The sequence below is a fragment of the Pristis pectinata genome, chromosome 8 (assembly GCF_009764475.1).
Source record: "Pristis pectinata isolate sPriPec2 chromosome 8, sPriPec2.1.pri, whole genome shotgun sequence".
NCBI classification, from domain to species: Eukaryota; Metazoa; Chordata; class Chondrichthyes; order Rhinopristiformes; family Pristidae; genus Pristis; species Pristis pectinata.
Window position 1 is genome coordinate 81,159,585 of NC_067412.1, and position 20,110 is coordinate 81,179,694.

Consider the following 20,110-nt stretch of genomic DNA (forward strand, 5'->3'; position numbering starts at 1 on the left):
GTCTATTTTAAAGTCGCTCGCCAGTGTATTGTCCATTTTCTCTTTTGATCAGGTTTTCCTCTGATTTACTGCTTCTGCTAGCAATTTTACATTTTCCTTTGATTTAATACCAACTTTAATTTCTCTTGCATTCATAATTGGACGATTTCTTCTGCTGTGCCTTTGTGCATTAAATCACGGATTTTTTTTCAATGAGAGTTATTGCCTGCGCATTGTCATATCTTTTAATGAAGTTTACCAATCAACTGAAGCCAACACAGTGGTGAATTGCACCCTCTGGTGGCCTGAATGCCATTACAGAAACTGCTAATGTTATGTTTGAATTTACTGAAGCAGAAATTCAATGGTATTCACTCCCGTGAAATGAACACAACATCAACCTATTGTATTGCCCATCCTGAATATTGCTGGAGAAATACAACAAATGGCTGATACTCTAGTGCCCATTTAGTGTCGGTGCCAAAGACAAATTTCTATCCTACCATATTTATTAACATTTGAAAAACTAAGCTTAGAAATGAATCTGTGCAATGCCGGAAAAACTGGTATGCTTACCACAGAGAACTGGTGTGAAATTTTTGTGGCACCCAATTTTTTTCCCTGTTTCCCAGCTTGCCCAAATGATGCCAATGATAGTGCAACCCCAGTGAAATCTAAAACCACATTGTTCTGAATCACTACTCTCATAGTCCACTCACAGAAGACCAAGCTGTTAATAATGGCGAAGGCTCAAGCTGTTAATTAAAGATGTTCCTTAAAGGATTAGATACATCTCTCCTGCTGTCTCAGGCAGAGTGCAGTACAGCTTTCTACTGACCCAAACAGTGATCACTGTCACCACAACCCCCTTTCAATATTAAGTGGCCAGGAATGCAAGAAGAAATTTTGCAACAAAAAAGGAATTGATTCCATGTTCATCAGATGAAAAATGAGTAAAAAGTCCGGAGACAAAAAGCAGCATCAAATACCTTCTTTACTTTTCCTTAAGCACTTTCAGCTACTGGGGAATATTTGCAAAAAATATTTTCATGTTACAATGATTGGAGGGGAGTGCCAGGGTCCTCCCAGAGGAGCAGAGAAAGAGGCACATCTCTGTGAAACACAGTCTCTCCAACAAGCAGCATCCCTTGTGCAAGGAAATTCAAGTCAAGTTGAGTTTATTGTCATACGTACAAGTACATGTATGCACAAGTACAACGAACATCTTACTTGCAGCAGTGTCACAGGCACAGAGAATTAAAGACGTATGCAAAAGAAAACATAAATTATACAAGAATTGTACAAGAAAGAACACAATTAGAACCAAAAAATAAGCAAAGTTCATTGTAGTGCAAAGTGGTTAAAGTGGTCATAGTGTTACTATTCTGAGGTAGTGATTAGGGTTGTGCAGGTTGGTTCAAGAACTGAGTGGTTGAAGTGAAATAGCTGTTCTTGAACCAGGTGGTATTGGACTTCAGGCTTCTGTACCTCCTGCCCCAATGGTATGGCTCAGATAGTGGTGTCTTTGATGATAGATGCTGCTCTTTTGAGGCAGCTTTTCTGATACATTCAATGGTGGGGAGGGATGTGCCCATGATGTATTCGGTTGAGTCCACTGTTTTCTGCATCTTCTTATGTTCCTGAGCATTCAAATTGCCATACCAGACCATGATGCAACCAGTAGAGATACTTTCAACAGTACATCTGTGGAAGTTTGTCAGAGTATTCAATGACATGCCAAACCTCCTTAACCTTTCAAGAAAGTAAAGATGCTGGCACACCTTCCTTGTGATTGCATCTATGTGCTGGACCCAGGACAGGTCATCTGATATGTTAATGCCCAGGAATTTAAAGTATCTAATGACAGAAAGTTTGCAGGTGTCTGAAAGACTGGAGGAAAATGTTTTGTGGTTTGGTGAGATGTACATCATAGTCTGCCCCTTTGATCCCAGCTGGGGCATTAAACTGTGCATTTCAGCAGAAAGAAACAGTGTAAGGAAGTATATTTTGAATGATAAGATAACAAAATTAAAGAACAAAAAGATCTAAGGCACACTGAATACAAAACTAAGCACATGTTGCTGAACTTGCATAAAATTGAATTATTGCTTTCTCAGGAGATTGTTAGAGTCAAAGAAAGAACTAAATAATTATAGAATTAAAACAATGAGCGGTTAAACTATTAGGAGAAGCTTGAAAGGATGAGTTTTTTTTACCTAAAACAAACTAGTTGCAAAACGCCTTGAATTTGTCACTATCTGAGCACTTCAAAACACTTGCCCTCAGTTGAGGAAACATAAGGGTTTACAGCAGTTTGAAAGCGTATTGGAGTAAATCACAAGTGGGTGGAGACATTTGCAGAAATAGCATAGTAACTAGATTAATAAAAAATAAGGTTTTAAAATTGTGATCCAGTGATGTCATATAAATCCTTCACCATTTTAATGAATAGGAGCAAAGACTTTGAGTATGTTACCTTAGGTGTAAGCTGGAACATACTCAGTCTTGCCAACATTCACAGCTGTATGGATTTAACTCTTTATATTAATATGCAATTCATGGCATAAGAAAAAGAAAGAGCATTACCATCTCTCTGACTCTTCTATTTTTGAATCGTATTCACACATAACACCAATCCTGCATTTCAAAAGAAACAACTGTGTAAAGTGCTTTGAATTGTTTGTAAGGTAACATAAAACAAGCAGTTTTCTGATGAATAGTGAAAAAAAACCTCAGTAAATGATTAATGAAATTAGAACTGTGGCCTATGTTGACACTTAATATCTGTCTTGTAAAGGGAATAGAAAACCCATGGAATCAACCAGTTCCACTCTTTGGCAAGTGCATGTTGGTAATTCTAGAGTTTAATTTAGGCTGTGGTTTTACCGAAGTGTTTAATTTGTTGGAAACTTAATCATATTAAAATTATTTAATACCCTTAATTGTGTTAAAAGGATGTTTGGAGATCTTTCAGGAGATTGAATGATAGTTCTACATAATCTGTAACCTTATGACCCAACACAGCTTTCATTCAAATACCATTGAGCTAGGAAATCAGCCCTGAAGTGTTGAAGGACTCAGAGTGGGAGTAGGATGGTGAATCACTCCTGCATTCAGTCTGTTAGAGTGGTCCTGATTTTCCAGTTACCTGCTACTTTAATTTGGCTTCCCACTCCCACTCTGACCTTTTTGTCTGTGGTTTTCTGCACCATTACAACAAGGCCTAACACAAGCTTGCGCAACAACACCTTATCTTCCATCTAGGCATGTTGCAGCCTTCTGGACTCAATTAGGTCCTGGTCACTTGTGAATTCTCCAACTTTAGGCAACTGACTCTTACTTTCTGTCCATGTCAGAACTGGCCATTTCTGTCTGTCAACATTTTGGCTCCATTTTCCTTATTCTATTTGTGTCATCTGGTCTACTGAGCATGCCCCCACAGCTTCACCATCTACAACACATTGCACACAGAAGCTTGATATGCTGAGAACTGCCTTCATTAAGCCAGTAGGATGTATCCCATCGGAGATATTTCCATTGTCCTACACATTCCTCACCCAACTTCTCTTCTACTGAAAACCAACTTTGTATTTCTCTCTTTCCCAGTTCTGACAAAGGGTCCCAGACTCGGAGCATTAACTGTTTCTCCTTCGATAGATGCTGCCTGACCTGCTAAGTGTTTGCAGTATTTTCTGTTTTTGCTTGAGAATATCTGCACTTGAGCTGCTATTATTTGAGATATTTAAGAATCAAGTAATGACTACCTCGGTCTTAAGTAGCACCACCTCCACAGCTTCAACATAATGGGAGTCACTGCTAACTAGAATCTGAGCTTAATCAAGCATATTAATACTGCAGCTACAAGAACACGCTATGAACAGCTCATCTCCTGTCTCCTCAAAGCCTTATGAACATCTACAAGCTTCAAGCAAGCTGAGATGTGGAATATTCATCACCCATCTGAATGCAGACAGTGATAACAATGCCATCCATGATAGTTCAATTTGTTTGACAAGATGCCCCTTATACTATACAAAATATTCATCCCCTTCATCATAAATGCAATCTAGCTGTAACATATACAACCTATAGGATGCAAAGCAGCAGCTCACCAAAATTACTATATCAGCATCTTCTTCCCTGCTATCGCTTCCACTGAGAAGGACAAGGATAACAGTATTATGAGAACACCATCACTTTCAAGTTCCCCTGTGGGTCATACAGCATTCTGTCACAAATCTCTATTCCCTCACTTTCACTGGTTAGTATCCTGGGATGCATCATTAGCACAAGGGCTACAATGGTTCAAGGAGAAGGCCTCCTTCTACCTTCTTTGGGAATCTAAATTGGGGAATCCTTGGTAGGATTATCCACAGCCCAGTGTTTTAAAAACATTAGCTGAAGGTACTGTATCAGTTGCTGCAGTCAACAGTGTATGTTATCTGATGCAATGCAGATGTTTACATCCATTCCTTCCAAATATGTAACTGTACAAGTTTCAAGGGAAGCCACAGAGCTCACTCGCTCTGTCAATATAACTCTAGCAACACTTTTAATTTGAAAACTAAATTTCATTCATAAAAATATATATACAAGAAACACAAAACAGTTCATGACTACCTTTACATTCATGCTGTTGTGTAGTCTGTACATTGATAGTGTTGTCAAGTCAGTACATTCTTTGGTGTCATCCAGTTAATACATTCTATGTACAAAGCACTGATATCATTCATGTGGCCTCTTTGAACAATACACCCAACGAGTGTTTGCAAGTACACAGAAACCAACCCCTCCATACCCAGTGGCAGCAGGACCTCAGATTGCAGTTCTTCCCCACAAAGCCTTTGCACTGGCTGCACCAAGCTTCAGTGTGTCAATTAGCACATACTCCAGCAACCTGGAATGTGCCAGACAGCAGCATTCCCTTATGGACATCTCATTGTGCTGGAAGACCAACAAGCTTCAGGCAGACCAAAGTGCGTCTTTCACTGAGTTGCTGATCTTCCAGCAGCACTTGATGTTTGTCTCTGTATACGTCCCTAGAAACAGCCCATGGTTCAGAGAGTCCTATGTTGGGTAGCTGCTTGGAACAAACTCTGACAGGGACCCTTGCATTCTGTTCCAGCCTTTCTTGACAAACACACAGTCCTAGATACATATTGGCCTCAGTAGTATAGACTTGGCAATATACAGGTATCTTCCTGGATTAGCTGGCTGTCTGGATTAAGTTGTCCCAAAGCACTCTGAAGTGACTGTGTCCAACACTGCATAGTCAGCTAATTTAAAGAATCATTGACTTTGCTCCAACAGACAAACAAATGGGAAAATAACACAAAAATAAAATATGCACTTGAAGAGAAGTGGTTGTAAAATAGTTCCAGTACTCCAAGGAGCGGGAGTGGATTTTAAATACTTGTTTGCCTTTGCCAAGACTACAAAATGAAAGAGGAATAAGTCTTGGACATGAGATAGAATGAAATCCAATGTGAAGGCATGGAACAGAGCCTATGCGCAAGAAACAGAATGAAAAACAATCAAAAGACACAAGAGACTGCAGAGGCTGGAAACCAGAGCAACAAACATGATACTGGAGCAACTCAGTGGGTTAGGCTGCATTTGTGGAGGGAAATAGTTCACATTTTGGGATGAGACCCTTCATCTGGACTCCATTTCCCTCCACAGATGCAGCCCGACCTGCTGCGTTCCTCCAACATCTTGTTTTTTGCAAAGGAATCTAACCAGTGTCAGTGTATTGTAAACTGGATGTGCGGCTGAATGCCAAGGATATTGTTCATAAGAATGCTTACCACAAAGAACTGATCCTATTAGAATGGTAGTAACCACATTATATCCAAGTGCCACATGCAGTGCTCCATACTTTAAACATTCTGTGTATGGTTTACCTGTCCTCCAGCCCCCAGGAACATGGTTAATGGCACATAACTCATTTTAATCTAAAAGGAAGGATTAACATTTAATCCCTTCTTCCCTAGAGGAGAACATTCTCCAATAAGGCAGTGAAAAACAAACTGCTGGAGGAACTCAGTGGGTAGGCAGCATCTGCAGAAGGAAACGGGCAATTAGCATTTTGGATTGAGACCCTTCAGCTGTCCAGATGAAGGGTCTCGACCTGACTGTCCATTTCACTCTACAGATGCTGCCTGACCTGCTGAGTTCCTCCAGCAGTTTGTTTTTAATCCAGATTCCAGCATCTGCAGTCTCTTGTGTCTCTAATAAGGCAATTTTTATATGGTGTCAACATGTGTTATTGTTTGTAATTATTTCCTCTAACACTTTCATGTTTTTGTTACCCAGGTATGACAGTGATGGTCACCTGACAAATGTGACATTTCCAACTGGACAAGTCAGTACTTTCTATAGTGAGGTGGACAAATCAGTGCAAGTGGAAGCAAATCTATCAAACAAGGAGAACTTTGCTGTCACAACCAACTTCTCAGCAACCAGTGCAGCATATATATTCAGGCAAGGTAAAACAAACTGCATTCATTACCATCTGCAAACACGTTCCAATTGTGGGTTTTTTTTGTGTTAACTTCATATTTGTTGTTAATTAAATTTGGTGAGTCAAAGACCTGGAACCTTAAGAACAATAGCTCTGGTCAAACAGGCTTTGATCTGAACTCTGAAATCAACTAAAGACAATACTTCCTGTTCTTTGCACGGAAAAGTCAGGCACTGAAATGTGCTCACATCTCCTATAGAATTCATTTTATGCTCTGAAATGAATACCAGCTCAGGACCAGAGGTTTAATGGTGAAACTAGGTAAAATTGCAAATAGCATTTACTTTAACATTTTACACAAGTATCATCAATCTACAATCTCAAGAAAAGTACAGATTATGAGGTACCTGAGTAAAAAACATTATTGATGCTGGGCTGTATCTGTATCTTATGTTGATAAAATAAAGCATTTGTTTTCCTAATGAAAGCTGATCACAGTGATCAGCTTTTTTAATGTCCCCCATGGAAGTTTCTTAATTCTCGGCTGCAACAAATTAAACCAGTTAAGTTTTGATGTTTGAATTCTTGTCTCATTGTAAACTACTTTTCTAAAGTAATCATCTTCTCTCATTGGACAGGGAGCTCACCTTTCTCTATCTCAATAAACTCAATGGATGGATAGTATGTCATAAATAAAATAGAATTCTGGCATCCCTATCAATCGTCAAACCTATTCTAGCTATAAATAGCAGCAATGGGAGTTCACTCTGCAGAACCATCTGTCAATCAATCAATTTACTGTCAATCAGTCAATTCAAAATATGCACTGAAATTGTCCCAAATCAAGGCAAGCAGTAAGCCAAATAAGAAAGGGCTGATGTGGAACAACTTGAAATGTTCCTGAGGTTTTAAGAATATCTTTTTCATTGGCTTAGTGTGCAATAGACCAAGACCAAATTTCTGTAAGATATAATTAAGATTTTGCTAAACATTTTTGCAGATTTCTCTTTGCCTATCCAAACTTCCTTCTCTAAGAAAGACAAATTAGGATTATTCACTTTGTAGAAGTCCAGCACATGTTTAAGAGGGTGGTTCCATTAGCTCCAGTGGGTCACCTTGGAAACCTGACTGATTGTCTGGAGTCAGGAATTTGTAAATTGGTTTTGGTTTACATCAGGCAGAATTATCACTTACAATAAGATGTGGGAGTGGGGGGGGAAATGGGCTCAGAGACCATGGGATCAATTGCAAAAACCGTGGAGATGCTTTAAATTTTAAAGCTCCCTCCCACTCACTGCAACTCTGAATACCAGACATACTCAAGGTTTCCTGATGTTCAGTGTGGCTAGGATGCAAATGATAAGAATTGCAAACCTTGATGTTTTACGATCACTTACATGTCCTTTCACCATAACCACACATATTTGAATTGGTACTTTTTACAGCAGATCCTAGAAGTGATGAGAAAGAGCAAGGATTACATTCCTAAACCACATCCCGCCCAAATCTTTTTTGAGTTACCCAGTTAAGCATTTGTAGCATGGTGAAATATGCTATCTACTTTTTGACATTCAACTCAATAATTTGATACATTCATTTCGACATCTTCTTCTAACCAGTAAATTTTCATATTACTTGGTGGAATGTCAGGCTGGGTCAATCTTTTGGCCATATAAGCTTGGGGTGCTGAACTGCCTTCAAAGTTTAAAAAAAACCTCCCTGCCTCTAATGCCGGCAGAAGGATTATTAAAATGTTGATATATCACTCTGTCCATGCAAAAGCAGGTAAAATAATGAAATTAAAAATCTGTTGTCCAAGTTTCTACTGAAGGTTGTAATGGTTGTTAAATGGACAAAATACATTCCAAGTTGACTCCTTGTCTAAATAGAGGGACTCCCCACTAGCTGTGGCTAAATCCTACACTAAATTCTGGAGAAAATTGCTAAAGCCAGTTGGATTCCATTATTCCCACAATGTAAACTGCTATCCCCCATCCCCCCTGCAGTACTCATTTGCCGAAGGTCATGTAGAGCTGAGCTCAGAGAGTAGATCACGGGTTTGATCTGCTAAACTGGGTGAATGCACCATAGAGTGTTATTTACATAGGAAATTCTGTGCAGGAACAAGCCATTCAGCTCAACTATCCATGTCAGTGTTTATGCCCCACTTGAGCTTCTCTGATCTTTCCTCACCTAAATACTGTATATTAACATAGCACTCTATTCCCTTGTTCCGCTTGCATTTGTCTAGCTTCTCCTTTAAAGTTTCTGTACTATTCTCCTCAACCACCTCATATGGTAGTGAGTTCCACATTGTTATCACTCTTGAGGTAAAGCGGCTCCTTATGTCTTTCATTTCTTGATGATTAGTTTATGTGGATGACCTTTAGTATGCTCTTCCCATGAGTGGAAATATTCTCTTTGTATCTATTCCATCAAAAACTTGTGTCATTTTAAAGACCTCTATTACATCATTCCTCAGCCAGCTTCTCTCAAGAGAACAGAGGCCCAGTCAGTTCATCCTTTCCTGATGTGTATACCCTTACATTTCTGATATCATTCTCAAAAATCTCTGCAACCTCTCCATACATTTATATCATTTTCATTACATGGTGCCACAAATGATATGCAGTCTTCTGTGGTCTAATCAAGGTTTGATGCAGGTTTAAAATAACTTCCCTATTTTTCAGTGCAGTTCCTCTAGAAATAAACCCTGATGATGGTTAGATTTCTTTGTGATCTTGCTAACCTGTAGCTGAACTTCTAATGATGAATGTATTTGTACATGTAGATTCCCTTCATCCTCTTCCCCACCTTGACCCACATCTTCCAGGAATAAGTGGTTTCTATATTCTTCCTCATAGAATGTACTACCTCATATTTATCTGTGTAAAATATTTTATGATTGTTTCACATTCACACACAAAAGTAATTTTATTGTTCTTGTTTGACTTTCTAGATTACCTTCTTCATTTCTTTCCTAATGCCTTAGGATTTCCTTTTATCATGGACTCCTCTGCTGCCTGTATACTTCCACTTACTTCTTTCCCCTCCTTCAGTGTTCCCTAATATCTCAATGGAGTCTCATGTGTGTTTCTGTTGTTCTTTCCTTTCAGTAGGATATGCTTTTCCTACACTGTGTTAAACACCATTTTAAATGTTACCTATTATTCTTCTGCATTTTTGCTTGCAATATTGTTGTCCATTTTACTTTCCCAAGTTCTTTTCTCCGTCCCTCAAAGTCATCTTTTTCCAATCTGTTGACTTGGTTCTCATCATGATTATGCCCTTCTCAATTATCGTCTTATTACACTATGGTCACTATTGCCTTTAGATGCTCTACTACTTTCACTTATCTGTTCATTCCCCATAACCAGAGCCAATACTGAATCCTCCCTTACTGAGTTAGAAAAGAGCCCCAATCACATTGTAGAAACGCTGTACCTTTGTCCTCTTTACCTACTCCTTTGATCCAGTTAATATCAAGGTTGTTGAAATCTCCCATAATTGTTATGTTGTGCTTTTTACTCATTTCCCTAGTATGTATGCATATTTCTTCTTCCACCTTTCTTCCACTGTGATCTGTAGAATATGCCTGTTAGTGGCAAAGTATCCTTGACTTGAAATGTTAACTCTGTTTCTCTTTCCACAGATGCTTCCTGACCTGCTGAGTTTTTCTGGTACTTTCTGTCTTTCAGGATATTTGATTCTTTATCTGAATCCATATGTATTCTATTTTCGTCTGTCTTACAGCCGTGTTCCTTTTTTCTATTGTCTTCATGATACCCTATTAAGTACCACTATTCCACCTGCTCCTTTTACCTCTCTATCATTTCTAATCATGTTATACCTTTAATTCCCAGTCCTGATTTTTCAGTACAATATCTCAATTATCCCATCAAGTTCCTTCCAACTCATGAATGCCTTTAGCTTCCCTTTTTATTAAGGTCACTGTGTACATTGCTATACAATTTAATTCACTTATAATAGGATTTCTGTCCATTTTTGGTTTAGTATCTTGTTTACACTCATTTCCTTTGACTCTATTCGCTTCCCTGCCATGAATGTCTTCTCTTATTTTATTCTTTCCCATGATTAATTATCCTATTTTGTTCACCGTTAGCCTGCTTATATTTTCTTGTAGATCTTTCCCCAATTCTTGCTAGTTTGAAGTCAAATTTACTCTTTCCACGAGGATACAGGTTCCATCCCAGTTCAGGTGGAGGACATTCCAGCCATACAGCTCCTTCCTATTGCAGAACAAGTGCAAATTTCCCATGAAAAGGAACTCCTCTTTCTCACAGCCTCAATCAATTTTTCCAGTCTGCTTCCTGTCCTAGCTCCTGCCTCTAGCTCCTGTGAGGTATTGAGAAAGGCAACACAGTCTCAAGGATCTTTGTTTTTGGTTGCAGAGAATGCCATCTATCGCCCTAATTACATAGCTCCTGTCATGACTACATTTCTGTGCACTTCCACATCTTAAACAGTCTTCTGAGCTATGATGCCTTTGTCTATGTTGTGGCTTTCCACTCTGCAGTCTTCCTCCTTGTCCAGTTGAACAGGACCAATATCTGCTGGATCTTCTTCTCACCTTCTTATAAATACCTATTATTTGATTGCCTGATATTCAAAGACTCTACTTTCCAAGGCTGTGCTTTGTCTCTGGGGTATGATTGTATTGTGGACATTGTATTGTATTATTGTATTGCCATTATGTGTTACCATGACTCCACTCAATGACTCTGAGCCAAGATATTTGTGCTAGCAATATCTTAATTGGATGTAGTTAAATCTGTACATTATTAAGTGATCATTTATAGCTTATTTAAACAGATTAATCAGTTAAGCTATAAGTTTTACACAGTTCCTAGTTATGGCTTGAACCATTGCCATTCTTTAGAAAATACAAATTTGATACTTGCTGCCCAATCTCCAAATTGCTGTCCTAAAATATTAACTCATCTTTCCGCCACTTCACCAAATTCCCCCATTTACCAAAACCTTGAATTTAAAACCCTGTAGAAGTAGCATTTGCAGTACCACAACTAGCCTATGTGTTCCTGAACAATAAGGAGCAGTATATATATAGAACATGGAACAGTACAACACAGAACAGGACCTTCTGCCCACAATGTTGTGCCGACATAGCTATTCCCTCCTACCTATAGAATGCCTATATCCCTCTATTTTCCTCTCATTAATGTGCCCATCCAAGCCCCTCTTAAAAGCCCCCAGTGAATTTACCTCCACCACCCTATCAGGCAACGCATTTGAGGCATCCACCACTCTCTCAGCAAAAAACGTACCCCTCATGTCTGTTCTGAACCTACATCTTCTCAACTTAAATGCATGCCCTCTGGTATTGGATCGCTCAGTAATGGGAAAAAGATATTGCTTGTCTACCCTATCTTTGCCCCTCATAATTTTATACACATCTTGAAATTTGGGCTGCTTGATCAGTAAACACTACTGCAAGGTCTTCCCTATTCCTCTTGGCCTCTATTAATATTTAAAATGACAATACTTCGATTGCAACTGGGGGTCGTTGCCAAAAGTTTGTTCCTTCAGTCATTCAGCATCATTGCATTGGCCAGACTTCTAACCAGAGCTAACCAACTGTTAGCCTTGTAAGATATGAACTGAACAACTGGGAAAACTGTGGGGAGCAGTGGGTGGAATTTTAAATTTCAAAGAAAATGGAAAGTCATAGTCTTACCATATATCTAGACATTTTTGTGCATATTTACATATGTTATAGAAAGAAAAGAAGATGAGTAAGTACTTTGCAACCACTGATTCATACAAGTTCCAGTGAATTTATGGCATTTTCAGTCTTAAAAAAGTAGTTTGTTGCTTAATTGTCGCAAACATTATTTTCTACCCTTCTACTGAAGCCATTAAGTTTAAATGCCAGAACTCTATTTTAATATTGCGTGAATGGAATATTTTGATCTTAGTGGACTAAATGAAAGTCACCATCAATAATTTAATTAGCAGTGAAAATTTAATTATTAATCATGCCAGGGACTTTCTGTTCCAGAGCATATTCAAAATACTTACTGGGTTGGCCCTGATGGCTCTTTGCGAGTAACCTTTGCCAGTGGAATGGAATTGACTCTGCAGACAGAACCTCACATTTTGGCTGGAGCTGCAAATCCAACGATGGGAAAATGTAACATTTCATTGCCCACTGAACACAATCCTAACATAGTGGAGTGGAGGCAGAGAAAGGAGCAGACAAAGGGGACTCTTGCAGTCTTTGGAAGGAGGTTTAGGGTGAGTATATTAAAATTCCTTTACTTTTAGATGGTAAAGTCTAATTAGATTGATGTTCTGATAATTGGAAATTAATTTCATAACAAAACAAAATCTTTTGATGAAATGGTGAATCAAGGGATATGAAGTTAATGCAGGAAAGTGGCACTGAGGTAAAAGATCAGCCATGATCTTATTGACTGACAGACTAGGCACAAAGGACCAAGTAGCCTTCTCATGCTTCTATTTTTTATGTTCTTATATTCTGAACAGTTTTTCTAGCTAATAATTCAAGGTCTCCACTCTTGGAGCCCACCCGCCTGCACTGATCTGGATATGAAGAGAATTATTAAAAACAAAAAAATTATGAAGAAAAAGTAAAAAAAATAGAGATAACATAAGGTATTCAAAATTAGTAAAGGCATCAACATTAAAAGAAAACAATGAAAAGAAAAGAAACAAACTGCTTATCTGCATTTGTCTTTCTACTCACGGTCAGCACTCCATTCAATTGCTTTGTGAGGAAATATGATAAATTAGATGTACACTACTTACATCAATCATTGCTGTCATAAAGCTGAGGGACTGGATGTGAAGTGCAGCTAGCCCCTTAGATGAACTCAGTGGTGAGTCCAGTAGTGGAAAAGAATGTCAGTATCATTGGCTTCTGACCTCCAACTTATCTTTGATTTCTGCATTACAATGGTGGTGCTCAACAGAACAGCTGGCTAGAGGCAAGATGTTTTGGCTCAATATCTGCCAAATAAGTTCCATGAAATAATGAAGTTCACGTGCACAAGGCAAGAAACATCCATCTAAAGTCACGACTGTTTGCAACAGTTGTGTTGCTGGATTATTGCACCATTTAAGTAAATAGTGTTAATTATCTCCCATAAAAATTGAAATGCCATCAAAAACACAAATGCCACAGAAAATATCCATGCAGACCAATAAATGGAAGTGGAACCCTCAATTTCAAAATCTGCACTTCATTTACAATATCAACTTTTTACGTTTTTTTTCAAGCTGTATCTCTCAAAGCTGCCAGTGTTGCAGTGGACAAAATTCCAGGTTGCGGTCCTAGATCATGTTAACAATACTAACTAAATGTGAATGTGCTACATTTGCACAGTGTTTTAATGGTAACCAACATGCCTGTGCATTGGCATTAGATACAAGTTTGCTCATGAGAATTCAACAGGAATTCTGGGTGGAGTCCAGCTGGAAAGAGATCTTTTAACAATAAATTTAATTATTAATTATGTTTGGATTTTAATGCTCTGTCACCACTGCAGCCATGATACATTGCAATCTGGACACAACTCCTTCAACAAGGCTACTGGTGCAAAGTGAATGAAATCAAGGGCAGAGACTCTGTACTGCAATTTCCTGACGTGTTCAAAAATCCTGATAATAATTTGAAAGCTGGTATGGCAAACGAGAATTGTTGGTAAATCTTGGTAAATGAGCCTTCGCAAGGAAACTAAAACAAAATGCTGTAAATACTCAGCAGGTCAGGCCGCATCTGTAGGAAGAGCAACAGAGTCGATGTTTCTGGTTGGAGATCCTTCCTCAGAATTCTTACAAATGGTCTTCGACTGAAACATTGACTCTGTTTCTCTTCCCACAGATGCGACCTGACCTGCTGAGTATTCACAGCATTTTCTGTCTTTGTTTTAGATTACAGGCATCTGCAGTTTTTCTGATTTTCCCTTACCAGGATATGTCAGACTGGGATTGTGGTCTGGATCCTTCAAGAATATTTATGTGATTTCTTGTTTAATTAACAGTATTTATGTGCAGATATTTCACTGTGAAAGTGGATGGCCATTCCACAATGATGTTTATGGATGGTGGCATCCAGTACCACCTCAAAACAGGAAAGTTGCCAGATTCCAGCATCTGCAGTCTCTTGTGTCAGCCAAAGTTTCCGGCTTATGTGAGAAACAGATACCCAGGCTGTGCCCTTGATACCATTCAGACACCATGGAGGTTAGCTTGCCTCTCCCCTTGAACATTTGCCTCTTTTGTAATTGAAAGTCTGAAAAATCCAGGCAAGTGTGAGGTGTTGCACTTTGGCAGGTCAAATGCAAGGGGAAAGTATACAATTAGTGGCAGGACCCTTAACAGCATTGATGTTAGAGGGAGTTTGGAGTGCAAGTCCTCAGGTCCCTGAAACTGGCCACACAAGTAAATAGGTTGGTAAAGAAGGTGTATGGCATGCTTGCCTTCATTGCTGGGGGGCATTGAGTATAGAAGTAAGGGAGTCATGTTGCAGCTATACGAAACTTTGGTTTGACCTCACTTGGTGTATTGTGTGTGATTCTGGTCACCCCATTACAGGAAGGATGTGGAAGCTTTGGAAAGGGTACAGAAGAGGTTTTCCAGGATGTCAGAATCAGAATCAGGTTTATTATCACTAACACTGGCATATGTTGTGAAATTTGTTATCTTGTGGCTGCAATACAATGCAAGATATAAATTCATGAAAATTACTATAAGTTACAAAAAATAAATAAATAGTACAAAGGAGGAATAATGAGGTCATGTTCATGGGTTCATGAACCATTCAGGATGCTGCTTGGATTAGAGGATATGAGCTGTAAGGAGAGGTAGAATAAACTTGGGTTGTTTTCTCTAGAGCGTTGGGGGCTGAGGAGAGACCTGATAAAAGTTTACAAAATTATGAGAGGCACAAATAGGTAGACAGTCAGAATCTTTTCCCATGGTAGAAATGTCAAATACTCGAGGACATGCATTTGAGGTGAGAGCGGGATAATTTAAGGGAGATATGCTGGGCAAATTTTTTACATAGAGAATGGCACGTGCCTGAAACGGGCTGCCAGGGCTGGTGGTGGAAGCAGGTATGATAGAGGTGTTTAAGAGGCTTTTATATAGACACATGAATATGAATATGGAAGGGATATGGATTGGGTGTAGGCAGAAGATTTGACATCGTGTTCGGCATAGACATCATGGGTCGAAGGGCCTGTTCCTGTACTCTACTGTTCTATGTTCTATGTTAATCCCAGAGTAAGTACTAGGAGAATGAGGCAGGAAAGTTTAGGCGCATCAGGTTCATCTGTCACGATTTCAGCAAAGGCAGAATACAGGAAGAAAATATAAAAAATCACTCTTTAAAAAGTATGATTTTACAAAATATGAAGAACTAATGGAAGAGTTTTAATTTGTAAATAAGTTAGTCTGCCATGTTATGTTGTTCGTTAAATTAGTTTATGCCGCTTATTATGCTGCATTGTGGCCAGCCAGAGCAAATGTGGAAATGACTGAGCTATTCCCCTGTCGATCATGTTCAGTGACTGAGACTGATTTTCTGCACATAATTAATAGATTTCCTGGAGAAATTGCTCTATTTTTTATTGAGAGAAGTTTCTACAGTTTCTGTTCTCTCCATTCTTTAAAGAGACTGAATAAATTGGTTTACTTTGCTGAACAATAGACTACTTGTTGTGTGTCATCAGCCTGCTCCACTTCTAATTCATTGGTTATCACAGTTTTTTCAATAAATATGTAAACAGTTTATTCTAAGTTTCTCATAATAATCCATCAAGATTTCAGACATCAAATGTACAATGGATTCAATTTTAAAAAATCAAATTGAGCAAAAGTAATTTATCCTTTGAAATTTCCCACATATCCCGACTTTAATAAAAGCAATAATTGCAATAAATTGACATAAAATGCATGATGGTTTGAATAGAAAATAAATGATTTTCCACAAGTTATAAATGGGTGCATCAAATAATTCAATTACATAATCCTGCTTTTTCAGTATTGAGAGATTGAAAAGTTGATTTTGTTTCTCTGGTGTGAATTGCAATAACCAGTTTTGGACTGCAGCATGTCACTCCAGGCCTTATTTCCATGGTTAGGTTACCCTTGTACCCTGATGTCACTCCTGCATTAATGACACGTGTGATGATGTCATTGCCCACACATTCCTTCATTTGGGGAATTTTGGACCTCATTATCCTGAGGCTTAACATTGTTGACCCTCCCATCATTATGCTGAGTAAAATCCTATCAGTTAAGTATCTTACTTTAATCATTCTGTCTTCTGGATCTACAATGCCACCAAAACCATCACTCCCATGTCACTTCCTAAACCACTGATTTCCCATCCCGGATCATCTCTCCCTACCCCAACACTTAATCCAAGACACAGGCTCAATCAGACTGATCACCACTCCTGACACCAGCCTTGAGCACGATTCTTGGACATCAAATAATTGATTAAAGAATTTATGATGCCATTGGCCGCACAAGAAGAAAACTGTCATTGGAGCCCTGCTTCAACAATCTTTTGGTCCACTAGAATTTCTAGGTGATATCTGTGTGGATAATTAAAGAGCTTAAAGTGTTTACTTAAATGCAAGAAGTGTCAGCAATAAGGGAGATGAACTGAGGGCTTGGATAAGTATGGGGGACTATGATATTGTGGCTATTACTGAGATGTGGCTGACGTCAGGGCAGGAGTGGATATTGAATATTCCTGGTTTTTGGTGTTTTAAGAGGGATAGGGAAGAGGGGAGAAGAGGAGGAGGGGTGGCGATACTGGTCAGGGACACTGTTACGGCTGTGGAAATGATGGATGTTGTCGAAGGATCATCTCTAGAGTCCGTATGGGTGGAAGTAAGGAACAAGAAAGGAGCAGTCACTCTACTAGGAGTATTCTATAGGCCCCCCCCCCCCCCCCCCCCCCCGTAGCGGTAGAGATATAGAGGAGCAGATTAGCAGGCAGTATTTGGAGAGAAGCAAAAATAACAGGGTTATTATAATAGGAGACTTCAACTTACCAAATATAGACTGGAACCTGCTTAGTGCCAAAGGTTTAGATGGGACGGAATTTGTTAAATGTGTCCAGGAGGGATTCCTGACACAGTATGTCGACAGGCCGACTAGAGGGAATGCCATGCTAGATCTAGTTTTAGGAAATGAACGGAGACAGGTGAAGGATCTATTGGTGGGTGAGCATTTGGGGGAGAGTGACCATTGCTCCATAACCTTTAAAATTGTCATGGACAGGGACAGGTGCAGAGAGGACAAGAAGATATTTAATTGGGGAAGGGCGAACTATGAGGCTATAAGGAGAGAACTTGGGAGTGTAAAGTGGGATGTCCTTTTTGAAGGGAAATGTACCATGGAGATGTGGTCGATGTTCAGGGATCTTATGCAGGATGTTAGGGATAAATATGTCCCGGTGAGGCAGAGAAGGAATGGCAGGGTGAAGGAACCGTGGGTGACGAGAGAGGTTGAACGACTAGTTAGGGAGAAGAAGGTAGCATATAAAAGGTATAAGCAGCAAGGTTCAGACAGGGCCCGTGAGGAATATAGAGTAGCGAGGAAGGAACCTAAGAAAGGGCTGAGGAGAGCTAGAAGGGGACATGAAAAGGCTTTGGCTAGTAGGGTTAAGGAAAATCCCAAGGCCTTTTTCACGTTCGTGAAGGGTAGGAGGATGGCTAGGGTAAAGGTAGGTCCGATTAAAGACAAAGGTGGGAGAATGTGCCTGGAGGCGGCGGAAGTGGGAGGAGTTCTCAATGAATACTTCTCTTCGGTATTCACCGAGGAGAGGGGTCTTGATGACGCGGAAGGGAGTGCTGGTAAGGGTAATGTTCTCGAGGTTGTAGATATCAAGAGAAAAGATGTGTTGAAGTTGTTAAATAATATCAAGACAGATAAATCTCCGGGGCCTGACGGGATTTTCCCCAGGCTGCTTTGAGAGGTGAGGGAGGAGATTGTTGAACCGCTGGTAAGGATCTTTGAGTCCTCGTTGTTCACGGGGATGGTGCCGGAGGATTGGAGGGTGGCGAGTGTTGTCCCTTTGTTCAAAAAAGGTAGTAGGGATAGTCCAGGGAATTACAGACTGGTGAGCCTTACGTCTGTGGTGGGTAAGCTGTTAGAAAGGATTCTAAGGGATAGGATCTATGAACACCTGGAGAATCATGGACTGATTAGGGACAGCCAGCATGGCTTTGTGAAGGGAAGATCTTGCTTCACAAGCCTGATAGAGTTCTTTGAGGAGATGACGAGGAAGATTGATGAGGGTAGTGCAGTGGATGTGGTCTATATGGATTTTAGTAAGGCATTTGATAAGGTTCCTCACGGTAGGCTTCTTCAGAAGGTCAGAGGCCAAGGGATCCAGGGAAGCTTGGCTGTGTGGATTAGGAATTGGCTTGCCTGTAGAAAGCAGAGGGTTGTGGTGGAAGGAGTGCCCTCGGATTGGAGGGCAGTGACTAGTGGTGTCCCGCAGGGATCGGTTCTGGGACCTCTATTTTTTGTGATATTTATAGATGACTTAGGTGAGGGGGTGGAAGGCTGGGTTAGTAAGTTTGCGGACGACACTAAGATTGGCGGTGTTGTGGATAGTGTGGAGGGCTGTCGGAACTTACAGAGGGATATTGATAGGATGCAGAGCTGGGCTGACAAGTGGCAGATGGAGTTCAATCCGGAGAAGTGTGAGGTGGTATACTTTGGAAGGACAAACTCCAGGGCAGAGTACAAGGTAAATGGCAAGGTACTTGGCAGTGTAGAGGAGCAGAGGGATCTGGGGGTTCATATTCACAGTTCACTGAAAGTTGCCTCACAGGTGGATAGAGCAGTTAAGAAGGCCTATGTGATGTTAGCTTTCATAAATCGTGGGATTGAGTTTAAGAACCGCGAAGTGATAATGCAGCTTTACAAAACTCTAGTTAGACCACACTTAGAGTACTGTGTTCAGTTTTGGTCGCTACATTATAGGAAGGATGTGGAGGCATTGGAGAGGGTGCAGAGGAGATTTACCAGGATGCTGCCTGGATTAGAGCGTATGGAATATGAGCACAGGCTTAAGGTGCTAGGGCTTGATTCACTGGAAAGGAGGAGGATGAGACATGATAGAGGTATATAAAATATTGAGAGGAATAGATAGAGTAGACAGCCAGCGCCTCCTTCCCAGGGCACCAATGCTCAAGACGAGAGGGCATGGCTTTAAGGTTATGGGTGGGAGGTTCAGGGGAGATGTCAGGGGGAGGTTTTTCACCCAGAGAGTGGTTGGTGCATGGAATGCACTGCCTGGGGTAGTGGTGGAGGCAGATACATTGGACAGGTTCAAGAGTTTGTTGGATAGGTACATGGAGGAATGTGAGATAGAGGGATATGCAGGAGGAAAGGGTTAGATAGTGTGAGGGTGGTTTGATGGACGGCACAACATGGTGGGCCGAAGGGCCTGTTTTGTGCTGTATGGTTCTATGGCTCTATGGTTCTATGGTTTAAACTAATCAAATAAAATTAATCTTACATTGCTGAATATATCATGAGTAATACAGAATGTATACCCGGAAGGTGAAAGGGAACATTAAAAGGTTTAGAAGCAAATAGTAAAATGGCTGTTACTTAGTATAAAATAAAAATGAA

At 39.9% G+C, this 20,110-nt stretch overlaps 1 protein-coding gene across 9 annotated transcripts in view; it reads left to right on the forward strand.

The window, feature by feature from the left end:
* tenm1 (teneurin transmembrane protein 1) overlaps positions 1 to 20,110 on the forward strand; it is a 1,611,625-nt gene that overhangs the window by 1,551,561 nt on the left and 39,954 nt on the right. For all 9 annotated transcript variants that reach the window (XM_052021038.1, XM_052021037.1, XM_052021042.1 and 6 more), the window contains 2 exons: positions 6,295 to 6,467; positions 12,483 to 12,718. In XM_052021038.1, coding sequence (XP_051876998.1) covers positions 6,295 to 6,467; positions 12,483 to 12,718 — 409 coding nt within the window. The remainder of the gene's footprint in view (positions 1 to 6,294; positions 6,468 to 12,482; positions 12,719 to 20,110) is intronic.